We start from the raw sequence: 27,722 nt of genomic DNA, 5'->3' as shown, positions 1-27,722 counted from the left end.
GATATATGCAATTCAGAGTTAGATTTGAAGATGAAGCATCACAAACTGGAAAAGGCTTAATACCGCAAGTAGAGTTTTCACTTACTAATTTTTTACAAAATTTATTATTTACGTTCTAATCAACTTTTTTTTTTGAAAATTTTTCAGGTTCGAACCAGCAAAAATTCTCAAAATAACAAGACTTTGTTGTTGAAGTTTTGGCAATTTACCAAATTTTGACTGAAAGTTGTAAAGATTTAAATGGCGTTAGGAGCGTTTAATAATGATATTCAATTATGTTGGACTAAGTGTACAAAACTTTAAAAAAATTTGAAAGTATACATAGATTATTTCTAAAGAAGACGCCTATGAGTCTGTGGCAACGATATTTCAGAAGAACATTTTCAGACTCACAAGCTCTTTCGAAGCGTTTTTTAAGCGTTTTTCGAAAACAATACCAAGAAATGAATTACAAAATTTTTTTATTTAATGGTTTGTGTCTTCAATTAAAACACAGTTTTTTGAATAGATCAGATTCACCATGTCTGAATCCTTTAAAAAGTTCACTGCTTTTTGGGAATTTTTTTTGATAAATGAAAAAATATGCAAGAATCCAAAACCAAAGTTTTATACGGAGAAATGAAAATTTAAACTCAGAATAATCCGATAATTAGTCAAAATTCAACACATCATCGCCCCGCACTGTCTAGAAACCAGTTTCTCGTCTTCCATTTATTTTTCTTTTGAAAAAAGGCATTTTACGTACGTTTCGCCTTCTTTTTTCTCTCTTTTCAAAATCAAAGTTTTGTTATCGTAGTCAATTTTGTAGCATAGGACACAAAAAACACAGAAAAACTAGAGAAACATAGAGAAAACACACCGAGACCTACTCGTACGAAAGTTGAGAAATTGAAGAGTGAAATTAAATTGATTCTAATTGATTAGTAGTTACTGTCATTGTACCTATCTATCAACTTTCAAACTATAAATTATTGATTGAATGAGCAATTCTTCCACAAATTCAGGTTAGATTGTTTCTATTTTAATATTCCTATCTTCTAACAATTGAAAATATATATGATTCATGTTGACTGAGATTGATTGGTAGAAATAACAAAAAAAAGTTAGATAACATCGAACATAATTTGTTTGCATTCTTTGTTCTGCAGATTAGAACACAAAATTTATATCATGAAACTTTTTTTTAATTTGTAAGATAAGAAATGCGGGGTACATTCACACTGAAAACTGGAATTCCTTATTGATTTTTTTGAATAAGAAAAGTTTATTTTCGACTACGAGACTATTATTCAATAAGCCGTTAACATAGTCCCGAAAATTTTTACCTACATGCCTTCACCTACCTCGTACCTTCTTATCTATATTTTTCATTTCTAATTTTTAGAGTAATGCCTGTAAGAATTTAGAATTTTGTAAACATGGCCAAATATTATAATTACTAAACACTCTAATCATTTTTACTCAAAGTTTTGGTAGAGTGTCAAAATTTCAAAAGAAAAAGGTTTTTTTAACGACTGCCAGTTTTTGAAAAGGTTTACTATGAAATTTTGTATTAAAACATTGTCTAGTCTCAAACTAGAGTTTAGAACTCAATTAGATATTAGTCTAACTATATTATTCGAGTTGAGATCTACATGTGTGGGAAATTTCAAAACTTCAAAACTTGATTTTTTAAGTTCCCTCCTTGCCACTCGATTGTTTTGTGAAATTAATAGGAAAATTGATTAGAAAAAATGATTTTCTTGCATATTTCATCAAAAGTGCTGTGATTCCTTAGTAGTTCAGAGTTGCTGTAGCCTATAAGTTTTCCATGTTTGTTGCCAAGAAAACAGGTTTTTTTGGTGAAAAATAAGCTACATTAAAATCGAATAGGTCAGTTCCAAAACGAATGAACTCTGAAGATTGGAAATTGACCTCTCTTGCAATTAACCCATTAGCCAGAGACAAGCACAACACTCAAAAGTCAATCTAAATCTTACTTTCTGATTCATCCTTTTCCTTTACAATATATTCTGACTTCTGAATTCCAAAAGTTCAAAGAATACTCAAAAATTAACAAAAGTCGACCTGACATTTTGTAAGTGTCTATGTGTGCCAACAATTCGTCCGTTGAAATTTGAGAATTCGATCGTCGTCGTCGTCAGTCGAAGCCAGGCGACACATAACATTTTTTTTTCATTTTCATTTCTTCTTCAAAGAATTTAATAATATTAATCCATATTTTCTTTCAGAGGTCAATATAGATCAGAACAATCAATCAGACACGTTCAGGGAACATCCGGCAGTTACAGGCATTGCCAATCTTTCAAAAGGTATTCATTTTTCAATCTTTCAAATGTTTTCAAAGCATTTTAGAAAAATTTTGTTACAAATTTAGCAACTTAAGATAATAAATATGCGTAAATTTTTATTTTTTAAATACATTTTTAATTTGTTTTAAAAATTTTGAATTTACAGTCAAAAAGTGGACTCAGTTTTTATCTATAATAATTTTGGAAGTCGATCAAAAAACTCTATGAATTCCATACTTTATTCACGCTAGAGTTTAACAACTGTAGAGGCGGTGTGCGGCAAATTTTGAAATTTTCCGAGTTTGGCAAACTCGGCAAATTCTGCAAATTTACCGTGGTCGTCATACTCTCTAAATCGCAATATTTTTTTGAGCTCGAAAAGCGTCAAATTTAATGAAAAAATCTTGCAATTAGTTCACCGATTTTCGTTCGATTTTTGCCAAATGCTCATGTGTATATCTTGAATAAAAATGAAAGAAAAACGATTATTCTTTCATGAAGTTTCAGATCGAAACCATGCACAAATTTTTCATTAAAAATATTTTTTATGTGCGGTGAATGTCAAAATTTGCCAAGCTCGGCGAATTCGGCGAGTCTACATTTTTGAAATTAGCGATGCTCAGCAAACTCGGCAAATTCAGCAAATTTACCGCACACCCCTGTTGTAGATGTTGGAATCGCAAATAAACAAAACACTGTGATTTTAACAAAGGCAACATTTCGATTGAAACTATTTGAATTTTTGAGTGGTTTTATTGTGAAGAGTTTCAAAATTTGCATAATATATGAAGCTAATATTAATCAAGAGTGAAAATTCATAGAACAGCAAAACTGTTGATTTGCAAAATATTGATCCTACGAGTTTTTGATATTATTATAGAACATCAATAGAGAAGACCCTCCAGTTTTATATATTTTCCTGTTTCCACACCTCTTGAGACTTCTTCCTTTCGTTCATCCTCTTTTATCTCCATTTTCAAATATTGCTCTCTGTTTTGTTTTGACGAGAAGCTTCTCTTTTTCTCCCCTTTTCTCACAACCGCCTTTTTCGTTATAAGACTCCACCCATTTCTTATTCCCAACATCTTTTTTTCCTGACTACTCTGAACATCACATAGTCAGCTCACGGCTCGTCGTCGTCTTCTAATTAACATTTTGCTCACATAGAGATATATGTGTAAAGAATGTCTAACTTGAGTCGCTTATGAGAGCATAACTAACTAAATTAGACAAAGACACGGAGCAAAATGAGCACTAATTAACATTGTGAAGAAGCAAGAAAAAGAGACGATTACGGTAGTATAGAAATTGGAGAAATTGGAGAATAACAAGTAGCGTATGTTTTTCCACATACCCATCTATTGAACTTCTAACGAGACGAGGAGTTGCCTCTCATACGACTCATCGCTCACCTTCTTGGCCTACCGGCAGACGTGTGTCTAAAATTTAAAAAATCGTACCCAGCAGATTTTTTGAGTGATTTTTAGAAGTTTTGACACATTTCAATGTCAACTGGAACAAAATTGTTATATTTTCATATTTTTTACCATTTGAGAATATATCCAAATCGAAACTTTTGGATTCCAAAAATTCATACATTTTTGGGAAATTAAACCCTTTTTGCAGATTTGTACAGTATTTGAAAACTAGGTGGAAGTGGGATTAATATGATGAGTACTGCTAAATTGCAAAGTACATTCGATGCAGAATATATTGCAGACAGTTTTAATGTCAGAGATAGGAAAAGTTTTTTTTTAACTCAAAAGTAAGCCCAAACGTTCAGGCATATATGCAATTTCAAAATTGAATAAGAATTACGTGTCGCAAATTTTGCTCACAGCCTACATATACGATTACTTCGTATAGCAATTTCAGCAGGGCGAAGCGTAACGGGTCGCCTCGCGCTTGCCTCTACAGTTAATTTTGAACAGTCCACATTCTAAAATGATTCACTATATAAGTTAGTATTCTACATATCTCCTTCCTTCCAATCATCATCATCATAAATATATCATAATAAATGCTATCATAAAACAAATACTGTTTCACTATTTCTATTTCATTTATATTTCACTATTTAAACGACTGTTCGACTATTCCAATATCGACTAGCAACTATAGACTACTTCAAAATTGTATCAATTATATCTAATTGTAAATTGTATCTGGCAATGTTGCAGTGTTACTATACTAATAAGAGTTATGTAGGGTTACTGTAATTGAACTTTTGGTTTCCATTCCTGCCTCGCGATTATACCAATTCAGTGATCTATCTGACTAGTCAGCTGGAAATTCTGAATTCTAAATTTACCCGAAATTTTAAAAATCAAAGTCCGAGTTTTATTGAACTTTTAGTTAGAAAAAACAGCTTGCAAAAGTTGCTGCAAAACATTGAGAAATTGAAGAAATTGAACTGCAACATTCTAAAAAGGATTCCCAAACTGTCTTCACAACATTTTTTTAAAGCTCTAGGTTACTGTATCAATCAGAAATATTTTCGAAGAAAATCACATAGACTATTGATTCTCTCGTTCGGCCGTTCCAACATTCATTCTCCACTGACACATTGTGTTTCCCTTGAAATCATTTCTTACTTTTCCCCGTATTTTCTTTCTTTTCCCTCTCTTCTCCCATTCCCGTCTATCATTGAAATTTCATCTTTACGCCTGTGTCTCTTCGAAATGTTTGTGGATATTTTGTATCTCACTGTTTGTTTTTGCTGGGTGATTCGAGAGAGAAAAAGAGAGAAAGACGCTCAGGAGGCCCCGGTCGTTTTGCAGAAGGCAGTTTTTCTCTCTCTTTTCCTTTCCCCATTTTCCCCTCAATCGTCTCCCTCGTCCCTTCGTCCCAATGTATTGTTAACATGTAACAATTTTTTGTGATGCGTCTGTTTTTGCCATTTCATTCCGCCTATCTCAATCTCACTACGTTTTTTTCTAGTTTTCCAGTTTTTTTCTTGAAATTTTCCTACTTTTTCTTCGTTTTTAATTAGCACATTCACTCGAAGCTTTCACGCCTCCCCGAGCTCCCGATTGACGTCAATGCGGCTTTCAAATGATGCTGTTGCCATGGAGTTTTTTTCGAATTCGATTCCAGACTAACTCAAGATTATCACGACCTTCAAAGAATTTTCATTTTTTCTTTATGATCATGATCATCGACTTGTTCGCCGCCGACGCACCGCCGTGTTGTATGTAAACATTTGTTGTCACGGTGACGTGGCGATGTTTATTGACAAAACGACAGATAAAATAGGAACACGAAAAATAATTTGAAAATCAGGAACGATTTGTTAAGCATTCCATAACGATTGACAATTGATCGTTACTCTAAGTAATTAGTTTGAAAATTAGATTAATAAAAAAGGCGATCCACGGAGGACCTCCTGCCATGCAACTGAATAACAGATAGTGAGGGCAGGCCGGGCTAGTGAAGAGGCGCCCTAGTCACGCCTCAGCTAGGCAAGATCTCTAGACCAGAACCACGTAGTCTGGTCTAGAGATCATGCCTACCACTTAGACCTAGAACCACAGTAGACCAGAACCAGTTCTAATAAGGCTAGAAATTTTGGCGATTAAGTTTCTCAGGACGGATGACTGAAATTGTTTCAAAACTTTAATTTAGAAAGTTGTTTGCAAAGAATGAAATTTCAACGGTCTTGTTTAATTCTTGATCATTTGTCCTGTGATTCATTCTCTAATTTACTTATTCTCAGGAAAGCAGGTGTAAATAGGAGTATGTAATATTGGCATCGGGTCATGCAGCCGGCTTCATTACAGCTTTAAACCTCTCTTCTCTTCATCATTCGCATCTTCTTCACCAATACGTCGTAATAATGGTAATTGGTTCATTTAGTTGACAGCTCAGAGCTCTTTCGAAAGTCCTTCCCGCCTCTTAACTAACTTCTTCCTGTGCCATATACTGACCACTTGCTTGAAAATGTTTTGCCCATTTATCCCAGTAACGTACACATTGCTCTTGCGCGCCTTGTTTTTCTCCGCTTCCACCCAGTATCTCTTTGCTCCTTTCTTTTTCTCTTTTGCTCCTCTCCCTGCTTTTCGTTCATTAACACTGTGCTCCTCTGGCGGCCAGTAGCCATTGCCACTGCGCACCCACTTTCAATCTCTTTGCTTCTCTCTTTGTCACCATCTCTCTCTATCTCTCACTATCTCTATATCTCAAGCATTTGGGTTCATGTTATCGATTTCAAAGGCTTCATCCTCACCGACTAACATATCTTCTTGTTATCATTGATATGAGGAACACATTCACTTTGAAAAAAATTTCCAAATCGTTTTTAATGTCGCATTTTTTGTCTTCTACGTTCCTTCTGTTTTTTAAATGAATTAGGTTGCGGATTTTCTTAAAGAATATCTGATACTGATAAATTAATATTCGCTTCTACAATCCAGTAAATTTGAGTTGTATTCATCAGGATCCTCGCAACATTGGAATTATTGACGCATGATGCACACATCTCCAACTGAATCAGACACAATGTGCACATCGTGTCCGAAACCTCAATCGCGATGTGTCCATTGTGCCCACTATTTGCACATTGCAAATTTACTGTGCAGAAAATCTGTCGACAAACATAGAAAGTTGCTCGTTTCAGAATGATAATCAAATATTTCGAATCTAAAATTATTATAGAAGTGTAGTAAAATATTTGTTCAATTTTAAAATAATATTTAGTTTTGTCAGAAAATTCAAAAAAATTTTCAAATGAGGCCTGAAAGTTGCCGTCTGCCGGAAAAATTCTTACGGCACGTTTAACTGCAAACCGCAATTTTCAGGCACCATTTGAGGTTCACCTCGGAACACCTACTTTTTCAATTATTCACTTCATTCTCTTTTTCTCAACATTTTATAAACTCTAAATTGACTTGAATTTCTTCGCGATTGATGTCTCACGTCAAGAAAAAGGTGGGGAGTCTTGATGAACGACCCACCGGATGTTGAAACGGAGATGGAAGAGAAAATGGCTCTCAGTTAATGGAAATAAACAAACGGAGAAGTTGAGAGACGTGATTAATTAGTGGGAAGATCCTTTTTTAGGCGAGAAATACTGGAAGATTCGGAAAACGTATAGATTTTCAAAAAGCTAGTCAATTCTACAGTAATCCTAGTAGGCAAATGTTTATAGGTATTCAAAAGTCATTCACTCTTCATAAAATATTTTCCGAGTCCCTTTTTGCTGATATTTCTCACATTTTTCTCAAAAAGAGTGATAAGACGTTATGATCGGCTTTCAACTTCCCCTTCGGGTGACACGACCATTAGTACAATGTGCGGAGGCTTTGTTCACGTAATCCTTATGTTGGATGGGATTTGAGCTGACACTGCCCACGTCTGCAAAAGGCTTTTTGGTTTCTTTGACGTTGATTAGACGTGCTATCAGATTTTTCTATTTTAGTATATTATTTCGTATCAGTAATCCATGTCAAATCGTGATTCATCTACGGAAAAAAGATCGAAATTCAATTTGTTCTGACTTCTTCCTTTATAGGTTGAAAACTAAATGGAGCAACCAGTTTAGAATTCTTATGGATTTTGTTATCATTATCTTGATTAGCATTGCTATCAACTTTCTGTAATTTTTGTATATCAATAATTTATCAAACACTCTCTATCAAAAATTAAATCTTATAAGTGCAAATAATAGGAGGACATTGGGATGACGATTCTATTCTTTAGATATCTTATTCTTTAGTGAATTTTAAATAAGAATAAAGGCGGAATAGAAGAGAATAGGCCCTCATTTCATTCCTTATTCCTATGAAATCATCATGCCTACAAATATTTTTTCATCAGCTAAAAATGGTAGGTCAAAAAGTCAAAAATGTTGAAAAAATGTGACACGGCACGAAAATTAAAATTTATTGTAATGTTCGTGACCAATGACTGACAGGCTTCTAGGTTAAAAATAGTGGCAGATCTACTGTTTGCATTCCCCAGTCTATACTTTTTTGGGGTTAAACTTTTTTTTGAGGTTTAGCTCTTATAATTTTAGACTACAATCTGAAATAGACTGAATCCTAGTTCAGATCTATTTTTGCAGTTAGTTAAGAACGAGGTTGAAATAATTTTACTCTATCGTTGTATATTCTCTCAAATCCCTAAATTTATAATTCGTATTTCATTTAATAATCCCTCAATCGGTACAAGTACATTGTTTATGTCTCAAGAGGGCTACTCTAGAAAAGTCCAAAAGAACAAGTAGCAAATCTGCACTTGAACCAAAACGCGTTTGTCGGGGGACGAAGCCGGTGCCTAAAAAGAAGAAGAGACACTGACATGGAGTGAATCTTGCGGTCTGCGTCTCTTATCAATCATTAGATACTTTAAGCCTTCCCCCTTTTGCCGTCATCATTTATCACTTTCCTCTATCTCTGCCGTATTTTGTCTCTACTTTCTGCCTCTATCACTACGACACTCTTTCAGCTCTCTTCACTTTCAACCATCTTCTTCTACTTCTTATTTCATCTTCCTCTTTTTCTTCTTCCATCGCGCTCCGAATTTCATTCATTCATATATTATAATATCACTCTCGACCCTCTTTTTTCCTACCTCTTGCTCTCTATGCCTGCTCCCTCTATGGCCCCACACGTTCCTATTCCGACGCCGTCCTCCTCCTGTCTCTCCATCTTTTCCTCTGAAGCTTGCCGCTATTTTCATCGCATTTTTATCCGTGTCCTGTCTGCCTTTCTTCTTCTTTTTTCTCCCTTCTGCTTCTTTTGCGTTAGCAGGAGCCAGCAGCGTATGTGTGAGCCCATACACACCATGCACAGACATACACACAACCACCACAGAAAAAAGAGAGAGAGCTTCTTCCAACACAATTCATCCTCTTCGTCTTCTATTTTTTTAATGTTGGTTGTGTCCAAAAAAATGAGATGGTTTGGTGTGGAATAAGCCAAAGGAAACGGAGAAGACGTCACAGAAGGAATGAGAAGGGGGCACACCGAAAAAAGGACGGACGGACCTAATCAATCAACCCGCACGGACGACGACTGCGACGATTGGGGAGCTCTCCCGGAGCATGAGAGAGCACACACCGCACTTTTGTCGATTTGTCGATTTTGACTTTTGGCTTTGTCATCCCCCAGCAATTTTGTTTACTACATACCTTTTGTTCCACGTGACCCTAAAGCAATTAGACAACGAAGATTTATCTTTTGCTGATTGTGAGCTCTATCACCTTGTCTCCTCAGTCATTCCGTTTCGTTCCGTGAAAAAAAAATTTCAACAAGGATTATTCCCGAAATTCAAAATAAAATTCGTATCGAGAGAAAAAGTTAGCTGAATGATCTAGAAAAAAAGTTGATCTGAAATTTTTAAATACTTTTGAAGCTCCATTAAATTTTCTCCAAAAATGTATTTTAGCAGACTTTATACAAATTTAGAGATTTATATGGGAATGTAAACATTCTGGAAATTTTTTAAGTTATCATTTTTTTGTAGAAAAATCTGGAACTTCTTCCACACACTCTAGAAGATTCTACAGTTTTTCATCAATTTATTCTGTAAAAAGTGTTATGAACATTTTTAGATCTATGTTTTTAGTTCAAACTGTCAAACAAACATGTTAAAGAAATCATTTCAAATTAAACAGGTTTATTAAAAAATTCATAATTAAGTTAAGATTGTTTAAGCCACATGAAAACGGGCTTGACAGTGCCAAATTGACACCAAAAAGTAATTCTGAGATGAAATTCTAGACTTTTCAACTGCTATTTCTAATTTCTCATAAAGTGATCATTGGTAACAATATTGATAGCATTTGTTTGGAATAGATATCAATCATTAATTTATGATTTACCAAGTCGATGGATACACGAAAAGATCTGAATACTTTATGTGTGACACTGATCCACTCATATAAAATGTGAAGATAAATTCAACTTTTCGACTCGAATTTTTTGGATTAAAACTAGAATAATTTTTAAAAAGAACTTGTCCTAATTCTTGTTACATTTTTTTTGTCTCTCCCCACATTTTTCCTTTTTCCTCCCTTTTTCCATCCTCATCTTCCTCTTTTTTTCCAACTACTTCCCGCCCCATTTTCCGTGCTTCTACTTGTGCTTGAAGCGCGCGAGCTCCGGCGTCGACGTGCTCCGTTTTGTCGCTCTTCTTTGCCTCCCTCTCTACGTTTTTCCTCTTCGTTCTCATCTTCCCGTCGCATGTAAATGAACTCATGCATACGATATCACTGAACTGACGGGAGATCTAGAAACAGACAAATAGGGTCGGCTTTTTCTCGTAGATCTGACCTTTTGCCTTTTTTTTCAAATTTCTTGAGTATTTTACTTACATAATTTACAAATTTTTAACATAAAACATTTTCAGTTGGCCCCAAGAACCACACACCGCGTTCAGAAATTTCGAAGCGCAAGTGGGCATCCGAGGAATGTTATATAGGTAAGTTTTCTCGTTCTCTTTTCAATTCTTGGTGCTATACAAAACCATATAAAAACCAAAAATTCAATAACAAAAAAGTGCATCATTTTCCAATTTCAATTTCACTTGACAACATATGCATCCCAACTATACATTTCTATTCAAACTATCTGAAAATCGTTCAGGTGAGAAGCGTCAACGGGCAACACAAATCCAGTCGAACCTTCTCACCCAATTACAAGAAGGATCATCAAACTATCATCATCAGCAGTATCGTCCACCACTTCCATTACTTCCACCACCAACTGTAGATCAGCACTATCTTCAGCAATTAGCCATGATGAACGCAAGCACCAAGTTTAGTGACAATTACGATGTGAAGGAGGAACTTGGAAAGTGAGTTACATTTTTCTGATTATGAAAAGTAACTTTTAAAATCTTTCAAGTTTAATAAAATAACATATCTAAACGTTTTGAATGCCTTTTAAGATTAAAAAATCCTTAATTATATAGGTTAACTAAACATCTGATCTCATAGTTGTCAAGTTCGAAAACATTTTTTTTTCTGATTCCCAGTATCACTCCCACTTTATTTCCCAATAAAACCGCTTATTTTGAAGGTATAAATAGTAGTCGTACTAGTTTCCCATGGATACCAGCTGCTTTCTTGTGGTCGCATAGCTTTCAAAATAATATATAACTCGCGCGAGGCAGAGAGCAAGACGGATAATGGACGAGATGGGTGGGGAAGAGGGGGGAAATAGGAAAGAGATCAATTAGGAGATAAAGCAGTCAGCTTATTCTCTTCTTTCTCGTATTCTGAAAATGGGAAAGATGCTCACGTACAAAAACATGAGGCGATTGTCAAAACAGACGATGCAATTGCAGCAAATTAACTCGTTTGTGTATTAGTATATACAACGATGAACACGGAAATAAATGGATATAGAATAACAATTTTGAAAAATTAAAGGTGGAGTAATTTACACATCAATGGGGAAAGTTTTTCTGAGCAGCTCGAAAAAAAAATTAAAATTAAAAAGTGTTCAAGACAGTTATTTAGAATTTGTGAGGCCGAAGAGTAGTATAACGTTTCTCAAAAATCTTCTAACTTACAATCTCAAATTTACTCACAATAGAGGTTTAAAAATGCGACATCGCTCTAAATTTGTCAAAATTCCGGTAAACCGCCAAATTCAAAAATATAAATAGTCACACCAGATGTAGACAGATTTATTAAAAATTATAGAAGCCTCAAAAGTTTCAAACACGAATAATTAGTTACTCTTACTGAAATCCAAAACTATTCATATTTATTTTCAGAGGTGCCTTCTCAGTTGTTCGTCGTTGTGTTCATAAAACCACGGGCCTCGAGTTTGCTGCCAAAATCATCAACACAAAGAAGCTATCCGCTCGTGACTTTCAGAAACTTGAGAGGGAAGCCAGAATTTGCAGAAAACTCCAGCATCCAAATATTGTTAGACTACACGACAGTATTCAAGAGGAATCATTCCATTATCTGGTTTTTGATCTGTAAGTTTTAAATTTGGAGCAAGGTTCTTAAAATTGTAAAATGTTTCCAGCGTTACCGGAGGAGAACTGTTTGAGGACATTGTTGCTCGCGAGTTTTATTCAGAAGCGGATGCAAGGTGAGTATTTCGGATAGAAAATTGTAAATTAAAAGTAAATTGAACAAAAAATATAAATATTTAAAAAAAAAATCTTCTAGTTGCTGCATTATGCAAATATTAGACGGTGTAAACTACTGCCATCAGCGTGGAATTGTCCATAGAGACATGAAGGTCTGAAGTATTTTTTGAGACGGAATTCTGAAATGCAGTTTTTTATTCGCTAAATGACATTGTTGCATTTTCTTGCTGAAAATAACTGAAAACTTAACCCAAGTTGTCCCATGTCCGGTTTGATTGCCGTTTTTCATTTTTTCAGTCATTGCATTCAACAAATTCTCGAATCGATTGCTTATTGCCACTCTAACGGTATTGTTCACAGAGACTTGAAGGTTTGTCACTTGTTTGGTTTTAATATTAAAATTTGGTATTGCAGTTTTTGCGCTAAACATTTTCTAACACACAGTATTATCATATTCTTTTGAAAACAACTTTCATAATTTTTTTTCGGTTTCAAAAGTTGTGATATATCTGTGATTAATATCAGAAGAGATTTCTTTAAAAAAAATTACATTTTCAGCCAGAAAACTTGCTTCTCGCATCTAAAGCGAAGGGAGCTGCTGTAAAGCTTGCCGATTTTGGTCTTGCAATCGAAGTGAACGATAGTGAAGCATGGCACGGATTTGCTGGAACTCCAGGATACTTGTCGCCAGAAGTTCTCAAGAAGGATCCATACTCAAAGCCAGTTGATATCTGGGCTTGTGGTATGTATTTTAAAGTTTAATATTTCGAGTTAAGAATCTAATTTATAGGTGTCATTCTGTACATCCTTCTTGTTGGATACCCACCATTCTGGGATGAGGACCAACACCGTTTATACGCACAAATCAAGGCTGGAGCCTATGATGTATGTTGAGCTTAAACTAGTTGAAACTATTTTAAAAATTCAAAATTTCAGTACCCGAGCCCCGAATGGGATACGGTGACCCCGGAGGCAAAAAGCCTCATCGACAGCATGCTGACGGTGAACCCAAAGAAGCGTATCACCGCTGATCAGGCCTTGAAAGTCCCATGGATTTGCGTATGTTTTTTTTTGAATTATTTTTTGAATTCGAGAATTTATGATTTTCAAATTTTTCTATAAACATTTAAAGAATTTCAGAATCGCGAACGCGTTGCATCAGCTATCCACAGACAGGATACTGTTGACTGCTTGAAGAAATTCAATGCAAGGCGGAAGTTGAAGGTATGTTCGCTTTGCAGATATGCTTCATCTCATATTTTCATACACTCTTATCATCTCAACTTGTTCTCCAAACTCAGAAATATCTTTTTTCTTTTCTAATTTATTTTGTTCTTGTTATTTTCAAAATCAAAAAATTTATTGTCTTTCGTCGTCAATGAAAAACCAACAAAAAATCCAAAATTCATCTTCATTTTCAATAGGTGCGCGAATGAGAAAATTTGGTTTTGTTTATAATTAATCATTAACTGTTATTTATTTTTAGTGGTACAAATATAGTTCTATTTATATTATTTATATATTTTCCTAACTGCCTTTTTTGGAATCCCATTTTTTGGCTTCGAACTTTTTTTTGATTTATTGTTTTGAATTTTGTTGCATGTTGAACGAAAACGAAATCAAAAGTGAATGAGAAAAGTCTAACTATTATGATTATTCGTTATTATAACATAATTATAGAATTAAAAAGAAACTAGTAAAGCGGATACATTTTAATAATTATTAGAAATTTTCCAAATCAAAATATTTTCGATATGACATTCATTGGCCCCTAAATACTTCAAATATTATTGTGATAAAAAATTTGTATAAGAAAAATTTTAAAATTTTGAAACCGTGAGCGCCCGCATCGCATGCATGCCTGTTCTCTGTGTCGTTGTCAATCTCTTGTCTTGTGTTCCAAGAAAATCGCCCGTTTGGCTCCTTTTTTCCTATTCCTATGACCTCTTCTCTGCACCTGTACGTGTCGTGTGCTATTTCTTTCTCTCTTTTTGATCTGTCATTTCATTATCTCTTCCTGCGTGTCTACGTTTTTTTTCCTAGCAAATATAGAAATAGTTTACTTGAAATTTTGGAAAAATCAAGTATAAAACTAGCAGAAGAACATAGTTTTATTTTTTATCCTTGATGTTCTCTCCAATAGAAAATCAGGCGCTCTTTTGAGTTGAACTTTTCAAAAAAAATTTGACATCTTTTTATATTTACAGTAAGTGCAATTACTCAGGTTTCATATTTTTGGATGTCAGTTAATATTATTTTTACAAGTTTCATTATTGAATTATGTTTTAATTAATTAAATTTCAGCATCGTAGAGCTTCAAACATTCAAAATGGTTTGAAAATGTTTGCAATTTTCCACAACTTTTGCTGAAACATCTGAAACGTTTTCAAGTCCTTTAGATTTAGCACATTTAAGAGCAGTTCCCACTTACGTAACTCCACCTTTAAAGGTCGTCAGATTTTTTATTCGAGAGTTTCACTCGTCTAGTAACAAAAATAGTAAAATGAAACAAAAAATATAAATTCTCGATCCTTCTACCTTGTCTTTCCTTCTCTTTTTTCCTTACTCGATTCTTCTTTTCAACATATTAGGCGGCAATATCGGCTGTCAAAATGGTGACACGAATGTCGGGAGTTCTTCGAACTTCCGACTCCACTGGATCAGTCGCATCGAATGGATCAACGACGCACGATGCGTCACAGGTGGCAGGAACATCGTCACAACCGACCAGTCCCGCCGCTGAGGTATACCCAAATGTTCTCCTTTTCAATCCCCAAAAGTTCCCCCGAAACTGTGTACATCCATTTACCACACATCCCTATTATTCACCAAAAGAGTCCAGCAAAAAAAAACTTTTTTTCACCCTATTGTTTGAAGTGTGCCCACACACATCTCGTTCTCACATTTTGCTCCGGGATAACACAAAAAATATATAGTAATTATAATATGCTTTTGAAGAACTTTTGAAGGATGCTCATCAAGAGGATTTTGTTGGTTTTTTGGTTCCAAAAAAATATATAGCTCTAAAAAGTAGATATGAATGCTAAAATTAGACATTGAAAGTTTCGAGCAGTAAATTATTTCCCAAATACAATTAAAGAATTTGCCTTACAAAATCCCTTTGATAATCAACAAAACCTTCATTATCATCTTCAAATCAGAAACTAACATTGTAATTCCAACCTAACAAAAACACAATAATATCTCAAACCTAACTCCATCTAATCAACCTAATAGAAACAAAAACCCAACAAAACATCCTTATTTTGATTTTCATTTTTTTGCGGTTTCATAGATGATATGTGTTCTTACATAGAATGTAGCAAGATTTTTATTTTGAATTTTGAACCCATGGAAACCGTGTTAAAGTTTACCGACCTTTTTTCATCCCGCCGAGCTTTCCCCCACAAAATGTTTTTTTTATTGAGAATGATTTTTTAAAATTTATTTCACTATACCACCCCAATGGCTTGAAAAATAATTTTATTTTTGCGTTTTTGGTTCTTAAGTTTGAATAGAAAAAAGTTAAGAGTTGGCTCTTCAAGAAATCAAGTATGAAAACTAAGGCAGTGAATGGTGTGAGTATGGAACTTCCAAAAAAAGATTATCTAAAACTAGAAAAACAATTAAACTTTGGAAGCAGTTGAGAATAAAAGTATGATGACAAAATACGACAGAAGAAATTTACAGTTGAATTTGGTTTATAAATATTCAGATTTTTTGTATTCAATTAAAAAAATTTCCCAAACCGTACTCACGCCCGTTCACTTTGAAAACGAAGCATGTTTTAATTGAATAAAATCCTCTTTTCTTCCTATTTTTCATTCTCTCGTTTTCCTCCTCATCTTGCCCTTTGTAGTCCGTATTTTGTCTTGTCTTGACCTATCCGTTCCTTTTGTCTTAAAATGGTTTTCCCTTAAAAAAACAGTTTCAACCTTCAAACAGCATGCTCACCGAAAAGTCTCCGTAGTGTGTGCCGTGTTCAATTTGATTTTGATTTTTGATTTTTTTTTTCGTCTCCGTCTTTCTTCTGTGGCGCTTGCGATTCATGTCCATCAATCATCATGCAAATGGAATATTATCATTAAAATATGTTAAGTTAAAATCTTTCCCCATAGTTATTTTTAAAATATTTTTGCCATTAGCCTTCAAAGTCTCTATCAATTTGTTTAATTTCATTTCTGTTTCATATTTCCAAACATCGTATATTTTTCCATCAACTTCTTCCATCCTATCCCTAAGTTCAATATATATATTTAAATATTATTTGTCGTAAATAACTATTCCTTTGGTTTTCCTCAAAAAAAATTCAAAATGAGAAAAGATCGGTAACCTTTTTCATCGTTTCCCTAAACAAATCAGTGTTTCTAACAGCGCTTTCTCAATAATTTTCATTTCATTTTTATTTTCCATAATCCAAATTATAATTTGCTTCACTACATTCAAATATTTAACACACGCTGAACACCCGCAGGCCAAGCCTATACACCGAAATACACTTCACGATTTTTTAAAACATAGACAAAACACCAACCGTTTTTTTTCGCTTTTCAACAGATTTTTAATTTTCATTACTTTAATTTTCAACAACCGTTTCTTTTTTGGGAGGCACCTTACACTGGGGATTCTAGAATTTTAACAAGATTTAAACGTTGAACTTAAAAATTGAAACATTATTTCTTTCAGGGTGCCATCCTCACGACGATGATTGCCACTCGAAACCTATCAAGTAAGTTTCTAGAAGGTGGATATAACATCCCCAAGAGCACCTAAAACTGTATTTTCCTTTGGTTTCTTTATTAGTCCGTGTGTGTGTGAGTGTGAATCAGAGGTGGGCGGCAACTGTTTACCAATTCTACAAAATGACATATTGCAGCTTTTTGACTCAATATTTTTAACGAAGAATTTTTCAATTGATTCGAATATACATATATTTACTTCTAATGTTAATATATCGAAAAATTATTCATAAATTGTCTGAAATGTAAATTCCCAAGTTCTGAAATGTAAATTTCTGAAATGTAAATTCCCAAGTTTTCAGTTTCTCAATACTTTCAATTAACAAAAAAAAATCAGAGAAATCAAATACCTGTTTAAAAATACTTTGACTCGAAACTTCAAACAAAAATATTAGAAAAACATGCCGCAATAGGGAATTTAGCAGAAGTGCCAAAAATTATTGCCGCCCATTTCTGATGTAAATGAATAGTTTTGTATTGCGGCCACTAAAAATTGTAGTCCTGATAGTGAGTAATTGTATTTGCTCGAATACAATAATAGAACAAAATATAAATTAAATTTTTGTTGGTGGCAATACACAATGAAGATTTTTCGTACTGTGTAGTTGTGGGAACCAAGACAACAAACGAACAATTAAAAAAACATATAATATATGTTATGGGCAATTAAAATGAAAACAAATGCAGAATATTTTTGAAACTTCATGTTTTGAAACAAAGACCCTGTATTAATATTTTTTAAAATATCAATTTTTGGATGAACAGCTAAGATTCATTTAAAAAGACGTACAAAAAATACACAAGAGCTTCCCACTTGAAAGTGTTCTAACAATAAGATGAATGCTATAGAAACTAAAATGCAATAAGGTTTGTAGACTTCACATCTTGCAAAATAATTGGGTTCAAGTTGATATTGTTCAGAGGAATAAGTTGTGAATAGAGGAAACGCGAACATTTTCGCAAACATCTCGTATTTTATTAATACGAACTTGCTCCTTCTGGTCGAAATAATATTCGTTATCATTTTAGTTTGCACGTAATAGTTTTTTACGTTGCAAAAGAATCGAAATATCACCTTGCGATTTGAGCTACTCATTTTTTCATAACAAGATTAGAAAAAAGATGAAGGACATCTCTAATCCTGTCGAACCAATTGGCTTCTTCTTCTTCTACTTCGTTTCCTTCATTTTCATTCCTCCCAATTTCTCTTCAATCATTTTTCATCTTTTCCATCTCCACCTCCTTCTCGCAAATACTCATCTTCTGGCAACGGCTCTCAAGATCTGTTGGCAGGAAGAAAGAACTCAACGGAAAGGCCACAAATCGTTACACAAAAATCATTGGAAAACCTCTATCATCAAGCATAGGAAGCGACGAAATCAACACGAATTTATTGATTGGTCACTTACTGGATAGCTTCTTTTCTCTGCTTTTCTCGCATTCTCTCTCTTCCCTTTTTGAATATTTATTTCCATTCATTTTATGGACGACATAGGCATATTTGCACACCTTTTGTGGTCTTCTCTATATTCATTTCTTCCTTCTCAGTCATCCTTATCACTGCTTCACCAATAAGATGAGCAACTATGAGAGAGCGGCTCCATCATCACACGGGTCAAGTACAACAAAGAAAATTGCAAATGCAATCGCCGATCTTGTAATCAGAAGATCATCTCCATCGATTCGGAGAAAAACGGAAGCAGACGTTCATAATTCGAATCGAAATCGAAAAGTATCGGCGCCGGCAAACCTTCAGCACGCGCTTGTTCCTGTAATAGACGTTGTAGTTGCAACTGGAGCACTAGCAAGCTCATCAGTTGATAATTTATCAGCTTCAACAAGTTCAGGTAGGATTTTATTACTTTTTATTTCTTTGAGTGATCATAGTTCAAAAATTGTAGAAACTAATAAAACACATATGAGTCACAATTTTTTGAGTTGATCTATCAATTATTTGATTTTTAACGATCAAAGTTAAACAGTTTTGTGCCGAAAACATCATGTAGGTCTGGGTCTCATGCTCGTTTCCGTCATTTCTTTGTGTTATCAACACTTTCGCACATTTGTTTGTTGGCAGTAAAAGCATTTACCATGACGGTGATTCGTCACCCCTATGAGGCCAAAGTTTTCAAGGTTTTGAGGGAAATTGAACATGAGTATAACTTTTAGGTTTAGAAATGCATGAATGGGGAAACTTTTCTCGCGTTTCCTATGAATTAGTTGGTTTTTGTGTCTGCGTCTAGGAGGTCTTATAGGTTAACTCTGGGTGCTGAAAAGTTGGTTATAAGTATGAAAAACATCGAATATTGGCAGGTGCTATTGAACAAAATATTTGCTACATATAAAATAAAAATGAAACAGTGTTAGTTTTTAGTTGTTTAGAAGTATTTCCTTTTTGGATAATAAATTTATAAGAGATTCGTCATGTCACGAAATCTTAAAAATAATTCAGGAGTTGTTGGGACCCCAACCACATATTTTAAATAACGTTTAACATATTTTAGATTTATAAGAGGTTTGTTTTTATAAATCACGTCAAATATCCTTTAAAGTATATTACAAAACTTATCTAATGACCATATTTATTCGAAATAAAAATGTGAATGGAGGATACAGAAACATATTTGTCAGTTCCATTGAATTTTTTGCTAAAGCTCATCTAAACAAGATATCCGATCGTTGTCAAGGTGACAAGTGTCGTCGGCGTCTCTCACTTACTGAATGTGGGCTCATTATTATAAGTGTATGAGAGCTCTCTTGAAATAGCTTTGCTTGCCTTTCTCTGACCTGCCTCTACCACACCTTTCCACTTCATCTTCTACTTCTTCCTCTTTCTTTTTTCAAACAGTGGTGTGTCTACATGATACTTCAAGGCTTGGCCCTCCCGTCTCTCCACTCCTTTTTCTTCTACTCCGCCCAGTTAAGGCGATGAACGACCAAGGCAACCGCGCCGCTTAGCCGCGACGCTTTGTCCACACATTGCCTTCGCGGCCGGCCCCAGCTGCGTCGGCGGTGGCTGACTGCTGCCTTATCTTATCAGTGTTTGAAAGGGGGAGTGGCGATATTCCATTTTCAATGTTTTTTGCTTGAACACCTTTTCTTCTTCAATTTCTTCGTTTCTCTGTTCTGCAAAAATTGTCTCATGGATGGTCTGCTGGCTCGTCTGAAGCTTGGAAGCAAGCGAAAAAAGAAAACATCATCGTCAGTAAAACGAAGTAGTCGACCGGAAAGTGCACGACAGGCACCAAGAGATACCACAGGATCCCTTTACTCAAATTTAACAGCTTCCTCATCAACAGTATCTGCGTGTTCGGCGCCAGAAATTGTTGTGCTCAAAAAAGAGCAGGTGGTTTTGGCAGTAGATCATAAAGATCAAGTGGACGAACAGAAAAAGAAGAATGAACAAGTGGTTAAGAAACCTGAGAAGTTAGAAGTGGAGGCGGATGGTAAGTATGTGTTTTTTAGGCTTTTAAAAATTAGGTAGGAAAATGTAAGAAAGAAGTAATAATTTTAAACTGGTAGATTTTGTGCACATTAAAACAATTCACCACGATTCCCAAGCAAAGTTATTTTCTGCATTTTTAGTATTTTTATTTTCAATATTTTCTATGCTGATCTATATTTCTAAAGTGGAACAACCTGTAATGTTGAGTATCTGATGGTTGATGTTTTGACTCTCATTCGGCATTTTCGACCACTCATTTTGCAAAATATATTTTGTAAAGAGTTCGCTATCTTATGGGGTTTTTAGCAAAATAGACCACACGCTCTAATGTCTAGGAAAGCACAAAAAGCAAATATATTTTCACTCTTGTTAGCTCCGCACGTGTGCTTTGCTCTTCGATATCTCTTACCCGGCGGGAAGTAGGAAGAGCTCTTACACTTTTCGTCTCTATATCTCTCGATAAGCTCACACACTGAAAACAAACATACACGGTTTAATCTGAGATGTAAAAATAATCGAAGAAATTGTTATAAAGTCTCATGATCGAACTGATTGAATATGTTGCCAATGTAATTGCATTCTTGCTCGCCGTTGCATTTTGCATAGTATTTTTGAAAACTCCGGCTTCTTCTTCTTCTAGTCAAACTGCCGGGATTACGAGTAAAGAAACAACACCAACGGGTCAGTTTTTCTCTGTTTTAGAGTCCTAGTATCTTTCCCATAGGGATAACACATTAGCCAACAGCAATGTCGGGGGTGTCTCTGATTTCATTTTCTTTTTTTTTTCGTTGTGTTTCAACTTTCTTCTAAAACATACTACCCTTTTCTCCTATTGAACAAAATGAAACACGTTGTTCCGATTAGCGATCGATCTGTGTCATCATGCCATCATCTCTACCGATTATAAATATTTCTACAAATATCTATTTCTCTTTTGCAATTGAAGACGCGCATGTATGAACTTCCTACGGTTTAGTGGAAAGTGTAAGTAATTATAGAAGATCGAGATAAATAACTTGGAGGGTTAACAATTGTGTTGAAACGAAACCGAAAGTTGATTAGTTCAGTAGAAAAAAAACTTAAATTAACTATTGTGTAGTAGTATTAATTAGGTCAAAGGCCAATTCATTGCTCGAAAGAAGAAAACAACCAGCAATTTGTTTTGGGAGCAGTTGAAATTCTGAAGCCAAGGGTATAGAAAAATTGGGTTCAAAACTATTTAGAAAAGTTTTTAAATTTGTTAGGAGAAACACATATTCTGTGATATTCGAAAAAAAAGTTTAGCAGCAATCAAAGATATAATGTCTAGGGTTCTTTTCATGATGGAGCAACTAAAAGGTTTTGGGTGAAACATTTGATAAAATGTATTCTTGTTAAAAAAGTTTTGGTCTTGAGTGTCCCGGTGCTTGCGGGGAGTGTACGAGAGGACGTTGTAACTCTGTACGTCTATGTCTATTGATATTTTTAAAGATTTAGGTCGCAATCTGCTAAACAAAAAAGAGCAAGGACCACCATCGACAATCAAGGAGTCGTCAGAGTCATCACAAACAATCGACGACAACGATTCGGAAAAAGGTAACGAGTGATTCCAAACATTTTTAAGTTTTGCTCTATCTTTCTTTCTTTCTTTATCTCTTTCTCTTCCTTATATTTATACATCTAATAGTTAGATATTCACATCTTGTTTATCATCAGAAACAACACTATTTATACCCAATTAGATAATACCCAGGGATCGAGAAGATCCGGAAGATCCGCTTGCTTTCATGCAGTCTCTGTCCGTGTCCTCCCACTGATGTCCATTGTCCCCCCAGCTTTGAATGTTCCCACCCTCCCACCGTACCTAATGTAATCTTGAAATTTTTTAAGATCTCTAAAAGTTCATTCCTAATATTCCTAAATTACTAAATAAATGTTTTGTGTGCGTCACCAATTTGTTTCGCGATTCAAGGTTGCTAAGAAGTACAGAAAGTGCATTAAAAAAGACAGATGAGAGTAGTCTAATTGTATTCCAGGATTTTTCATTTCTTTCTCTATTTCTCTCACTACCTCTCAACTCTTTTTTCTATTTACTTCTCATCTGTCTGAATTCACGGATGCACTGTTTCTCTCTGTTTTTTTGGCAACAATAATTAATGCACATATACCTCGAATCGTGAAAATTGTCTCGCACACAAACCTTTTTTATTTTTCCTTAGTTATCTAGGAACTAGGTTAATATAGACGGCCTAGCTTTTTTTAGTGAAGTTGAGTAATAGTTCATGAGTGATAGAATGGTGGTGTAGAAAAATAAGCTTTTGTGGCAGTCTCTAGAAGATATTATAATTCGATTGTAAAGCTTCTCGGTATTTTAATTTTAAGCAGTATCGTCTGCATGTGTCGTTCTATATTATTTATGAACACTTGTTTTTGAGTCATTTTGATTCTCTCCGAAAGTGTGCACGATTTATAATATTCTTCTAATTGTGCCAGTTATGATTTTATCGAATTATTTTTCTCTCTCGCCTTTTATCTTTAATTTCACTGCTTCTCTATCTTGCAAACTTGTGAAAGAAACAATTTAAGATTGGATTAAAGAGTTTTTGGGTTAGAATTAACAAAAAAAAATACAAAATTATTTTTTTTTTCTAGAAACAAGCAACATTTTTTTTGAAGAATCTAAAGTGAACGAAAATATATGTTTTCAATGTAGGATAGTGATTTAAATTTTAGTTGATACAAAAATCAGATGATCTTTTTCGAAGCCCAGTAGAATTAACTTTTCTCATTTTAAGATCCCAACTACAACTTACAAGAGGTTTCCAACTCTTCAAAAAATCCAATCAATATCGATTATTTCTTGAACAAGTAAACTTTCCACACTATCCTCACACTTTCCATTAAAACATTCTCTGATCATTACTTCAATCTATCCAAGCCAATTCTTTCCCACTGACTCTTTTTTGCTGGTGCTCAGGTGGTGGACAGCTGAAACACGAGAACACGGTTGTCCGGGCTGATGGTGCAACTGGAATCGTCTCATCTTCCAACTCATCTACAGCCAGCAAGTCTTCGTCAACAAATCTATCAGGTAGGAATAGAAATAATACATGTGAATGAGGAATGCTATATGCTAACATTTGCTTCATTTTTTCTTTTTAATATAACATAACTGTTGTGCTTGTGGTATTTCTTTAACAAAACAGCATGAAATTTTCGCTTACTGCGTGGCGTAACTCTTTCTCACCAGACAATTGCATGATAATTGTGGAATAATTTATAATAACGAGAAAATAATAGAGAAAACAAGAAAATCTTGGAGCAAAAGGGAAGTAGGAAAGACAAAAGCTATCTCAGCTCATGATCTTCAAAAAAATGTTTTCACATGCATTCGTTTTTTTTCTGTGCCAGCAGTGACTTATCGATATTTTGAGGTATACTTTCAAAAGAAAAAGACACAGAAACTTAGAGACCCACAAGTCTGGTGGGGAGGGCTAATTTCCCTCCCTTTTGCTCCTCGTTTTCGCCGCTCGTTCTTCTCCTTCTACTCCTCCTCCTTTTCCCCCCCGTCTTCTACTTTTTATTTTTCCATCTCTCTTTTTCTTACTTTTATCGACTACTAAAACATTTTCACGGAACATTTTTCATTAACTCCTTATGTCTGTTCAAAGATGAATGGTAAGATTGTGTGACTTTTAGCATGAAACATTAATATTCAAATTGTTAAATGTTGGAATCTAAGTGGCAAGTTTATGTTTTGAACAGAAATTTTAAAAAAAGTATTTAGTTTTTTTCATAAGAGAAATTAGAACTTACAACCACATCTGCAAAGATTCAAGCATTTGATAAATCAGAATAAATCGTATTTTTTTTCAAATTACCGTTGCTACCTACAAACAAATTCATCTTTTTTGTAGTTTGAATGGATTTGTGATATGTGTAGATGGATTCAAAGATTTGAAGATACAATGACAACATTCTGCAGAATTGCAGTTGTATCTTTAATTCAAAATGTAATATTTTGTTATTCATTGCCGGCGTTTTACAGCTCAAAAACAGGATATTGTACGGGTGACTCAGACGTTGTTGGATGCAATTTCATGCAAGGATTTCGAAACATACACGTAAGTATGTTAGAACAAAGAGTTGACCAATTTTTTGAGACTTTTATCTTTTTGACTTCTCAAGTTTCTTGAACAACATTTTATCTTTCGATAAGTTTTGCAAGACAATTGAAATTCAAACTTAAATTCAAAAAAATTTCTCTACTGTTGTTTTTTTCAATTGTCAATTTTATAATTTCTAAATAAGCGAAAATATTTTTCAGAAGATTATGCGACACTTCGATGACATGCTTTGAGCCGGAAGCACTTGGTAACCTTATCGAAGGCATCGAATTTCACAGATTTTACTTTGATGGTGAGATATATTATTTGTTGTTTTCTAAAACCATTTCTCAAAAAAAAACTACGGCTTCTTCTTTTTTCCTTTCAAATGCAAATTATATTGTGGAAGGAAGAAAATAAGAAACCTTGTTAAATCCGCCAAATCTTGCATCCACCAAACACCAACTTTGGAATTTGAAATACTCGAAAAATGGGAATTTTTGTTTAGGAAATCGGAAAAACCAAGTGCACACAACAATGCTCAATCCGAATGTGCATATCATTGGAGAAGATGCCGCGTGTGTTGCTTACGTGAAATTGACACAGTTCTTGGATAGGTAAGTGTTGAAAAAATGAATTTTGTTTTAAAAAGTTGTATGCCTTGCATCAGTTTTAGTTTAAATGAAACAAACACATTTGTAACTTGATATTTGTTAATTGTTAAATTCCTAGTTGTTTCTATGTCAAAGTTTAAAACTCCTAGTACTTAATGACGTTAGCTGAAAAAAAACCAGAGATAAAAAAAAAAAAAAGTTGAAATTCTTCCTAGAATTTTGAACGAGGTTGAGATTCTAGAATTTATAACAGAATTGATTAGATTGTTTAAATGAAAGTGGAAGTTTTGTTTCAGTGAGAAAACCGCGTAAAGATGAACTTATTTTATTGTCACTTGGATTGCTGGATAGTTGTGAGAATCTAGAAAATATTTCCAAATTACCCAAATGAACAATAAAGAAATTACAAAGAAGCCTAATTAAAGAAAAAAATAGCGTTTGTAATAATTGCACAATGACCCCAAATTACTAAATTTTATAAAGAGTTTCTATTTTCTGAATGAAAGCGTGTTTTTAAAACTCTGGCAAGTCATGAAACTTGCGAAAAAGTGATCTAATGTAAGAATCGGTGCAGCATATCCGTATTCTGCCAAGAAAATTCAGAGTTCGGTTTCACAATTTTCTAAAATTTATCTAAAGTAACAAATCACAGGTTAGTGTCACTTGGAATAAACTTTTAAAAAAATTCCCTTATATTCTTTATTTTGTACTGCATAATCAACATAATTTGAAACAGTTTTTTTTTCTGGAACTTATTTTTCTAGTTTTTGGTCAAAAATCTGTGGAAAACAACATATCATTGTCTCGTATTACATACAATTTTTACCTTTCACTCTTTATTTTTCAGAAACGGAGAAGCTCATACCCGTCAGTCACAAGAATCACGTGTGTGGTCAAAGAAACAAGGCCGTTGGGTGTGTGTTCATGTACATCGATCAACACAACCATCAACAAATACAACAGTATCTGAATTCTAGAAGAACCTTCTTTATGCCTATTTTTCTCTTCGTTTCCTAACATCATCTACGTCATCATCATCTCTCTAGGCAATATTTTCCCCGATATTTTCTTTTGAGCCATTTCAATTCAGTTTTGATGACCAAAAAAAACAATTATGTTTCGTTTTTCATAGCATTATCTGCTTTTTTCTTGTTCTCTTTCTTGTCCCATTCTCTCAGATATATGGTTTTTGGGTGACCCATCTTTTTTCTCCTTTTATAGTCTCACAAAAAAGTGTCGTCGGTTTTTTTTTCAATTTTTTATTTCAAAAAAAGCTTCTCTTGTTTTCTCTCCCCTGTTCTTTCCTCGTTTACTCTGAACAAATCTGAATAGCATTTTCGATTAAAACAATATATCTCTCTTTTTCTAATTTATTTGTGAATCACCCCTCTTCCCTCCAATAAATTAACCTTCCCCATTCACTTCCCCTTCTTAAAATCTGTTAGTTTCCCCCACCATCATTTTTATCTATGATATTTCCATTTGCACAAGGCCCACAATTTGTATTTTATTGGAACGCCCCCACCTTCCCTCCCGTCTCGAGATCACTCGTTTTCTATTTTTTTTTTGCTCTCAACTTATACAACCTCTCGTTGTTTTGTCAATTCAGTATGTGTTTCGTCTGGATCCGAAAAAAAATGAATGTATTATTTGTCATTTCGATCGATATGATGACAAATGCAACAAAAAAATCTTAAAATAAATTGGCTGGAATACAATGTAAAGTTACTACATACCTACTTTTAAATGAAAACGACAGAAAAATAACAAATTAAAAAAATTATCGGTGCAAAATTTTACTGTTTCATGTATATTATAAGAATTTTCAAAATTTAAATAAAAACGGGCTAATTGTGAGTTCAAACGGATCCATTATTTCCACAAAGCATTATTTTGATAGTTATTTTCAATTGTGGATTTTGAGAATAGGATTTAGAAATTGGAAAATCAACAGTTCAGGTACAAAATTGAGGAATTAAAAGAAATTTATGTAAGTACAATGACAAAATCTACACCGTTTTATGAAGAACATGAAACAAGTCATATTTTACTTTAAAACTACTGTGTATTTTTCTTTGTCAGCAGGCACTGAACACGTAATCTATGTCCAGAAAAAATTGAAGGTTTATGAAAAAATTTTACATATGATTCCGGATAACCTAACAATTGCTCACATTATGCAGCACAGGCAAAGCGGAAAGTGCCCAAAACGGTCCGTTCACGGACCGGGAACGGCTCAAATTTAAGAACAGTTCACGGTTCGATTCCCGGTCCGTCAACGGACCGTAATTGAACCGTAAGGAGACTAAAAAATGGGAAAATTTTTTCACCCTCCAGCTGCCCCTTTTTCTTTCCCAATGCTCCACCGAGCTCCGGTCTTGCTCCAGACCGTCTTCCGGTGATCCTTCGTTGTAGCAATTCTATCTGCCTCAGCCGGGGTTGAACTTGTCCACTGCCTGTCGATTGATTACTGGCCCATCACCTTACCGTTTGGCCGT

At 34.4% G+C, this 27,722-nt stretch overlaps 1 protein-coding gene and 2 non-coding genes across 20 annotated transcripts; 2 read left to right on the top strand and 1 right to left on the bottom strand.

Moving 5' to 3' along the window:
- Positions 1 to 979: 979 nt before the first annotated feature.
- unc-43 lies at positions 980 to 26,943 on the top strand (the record flags this gene model as incomplete). Of its 18 annotated transcripts, NM_001268551.3 has the most annotated exons (19): positions 980 to 1,004; positions 2,232 to 2,312; positions 10,641 to 10,712; positions 10,877 to 11,087; positions 12,015 to 12,224; positions 12,275 to 12,340; positions 12,639 to 12,711; positions 12,900 to 13,083; positions 13,132 to 13,226; positions 13,278 to 13,400; positions 13,482 to 13,565; positions 14,933 to 15,085; positions 17,028 to 17,070; positions 21,996 to 22,100; positions 23,482 to 23,595; positions 24,553 to 24,628; positions 24,832 to 24,923; positions 25,119 to 25,227; positions 26,072 to 26,201. In NM_001268551.3, 19 exons carry the CDS (start codon positions 980 to 982, stop codon positions 26,199 to 26,201), a joined length of 2,046 nt encoding a protein of 681 aa, NP_001255480.1. The 18 variants fall into 18 exon arrangements, with proteins under 18 accessions (NP_001255480.1, NP_001023298.1, NP_001369918.1 ...); NM_001380440.3 differs by lacking the exon at positions 980 to 1,004 and having other exon boundaries at positions 2,241 to 2,312; positions 26,072 to 26,872; NM_001028127.6 differs by lacking the exons at positions 980 to 1,004; positions 14,933 to 15,085 and having other exon boundaries at positions 2,226 to 2,312; positions 22,002 to 22,100; positions 26,072 to 26,912.
- Positions 3,880 to 3,900, bottom strand: 21ur-14024. The gene has a single exon (NR_056528.1).
- K11E8.7 lies at positions 18,398 to 18,538 on the top strand. Its single transcript, NR_101951.1, has one exon. It is a non-coding gene; the product is annotated as an Unclassified non-coding RNA K11E8.7 (non-coding RNA).
- Positions 26,944 to 27,722: the final 779 nt, after the last annotated feature.

The sequence above is a fragment of the Caenorhabditis elegans genome, chromosome IV (genome assembly GCF_000002985.6).
Source record: "Caenorhabditis elegans chromosome IV".
NCBI classification, from domain to species: Eukaryota; Metazoa; Nematoda; class Chromadorea; order Rhabditida; family Rhabditidae; genus Caenorhabditis; species Caenorhabditis elegans.
Note: the sequence above shows the minus strand (reverse complement) of the source record. Positions and strands in the feature narration are given on the sequence as shown.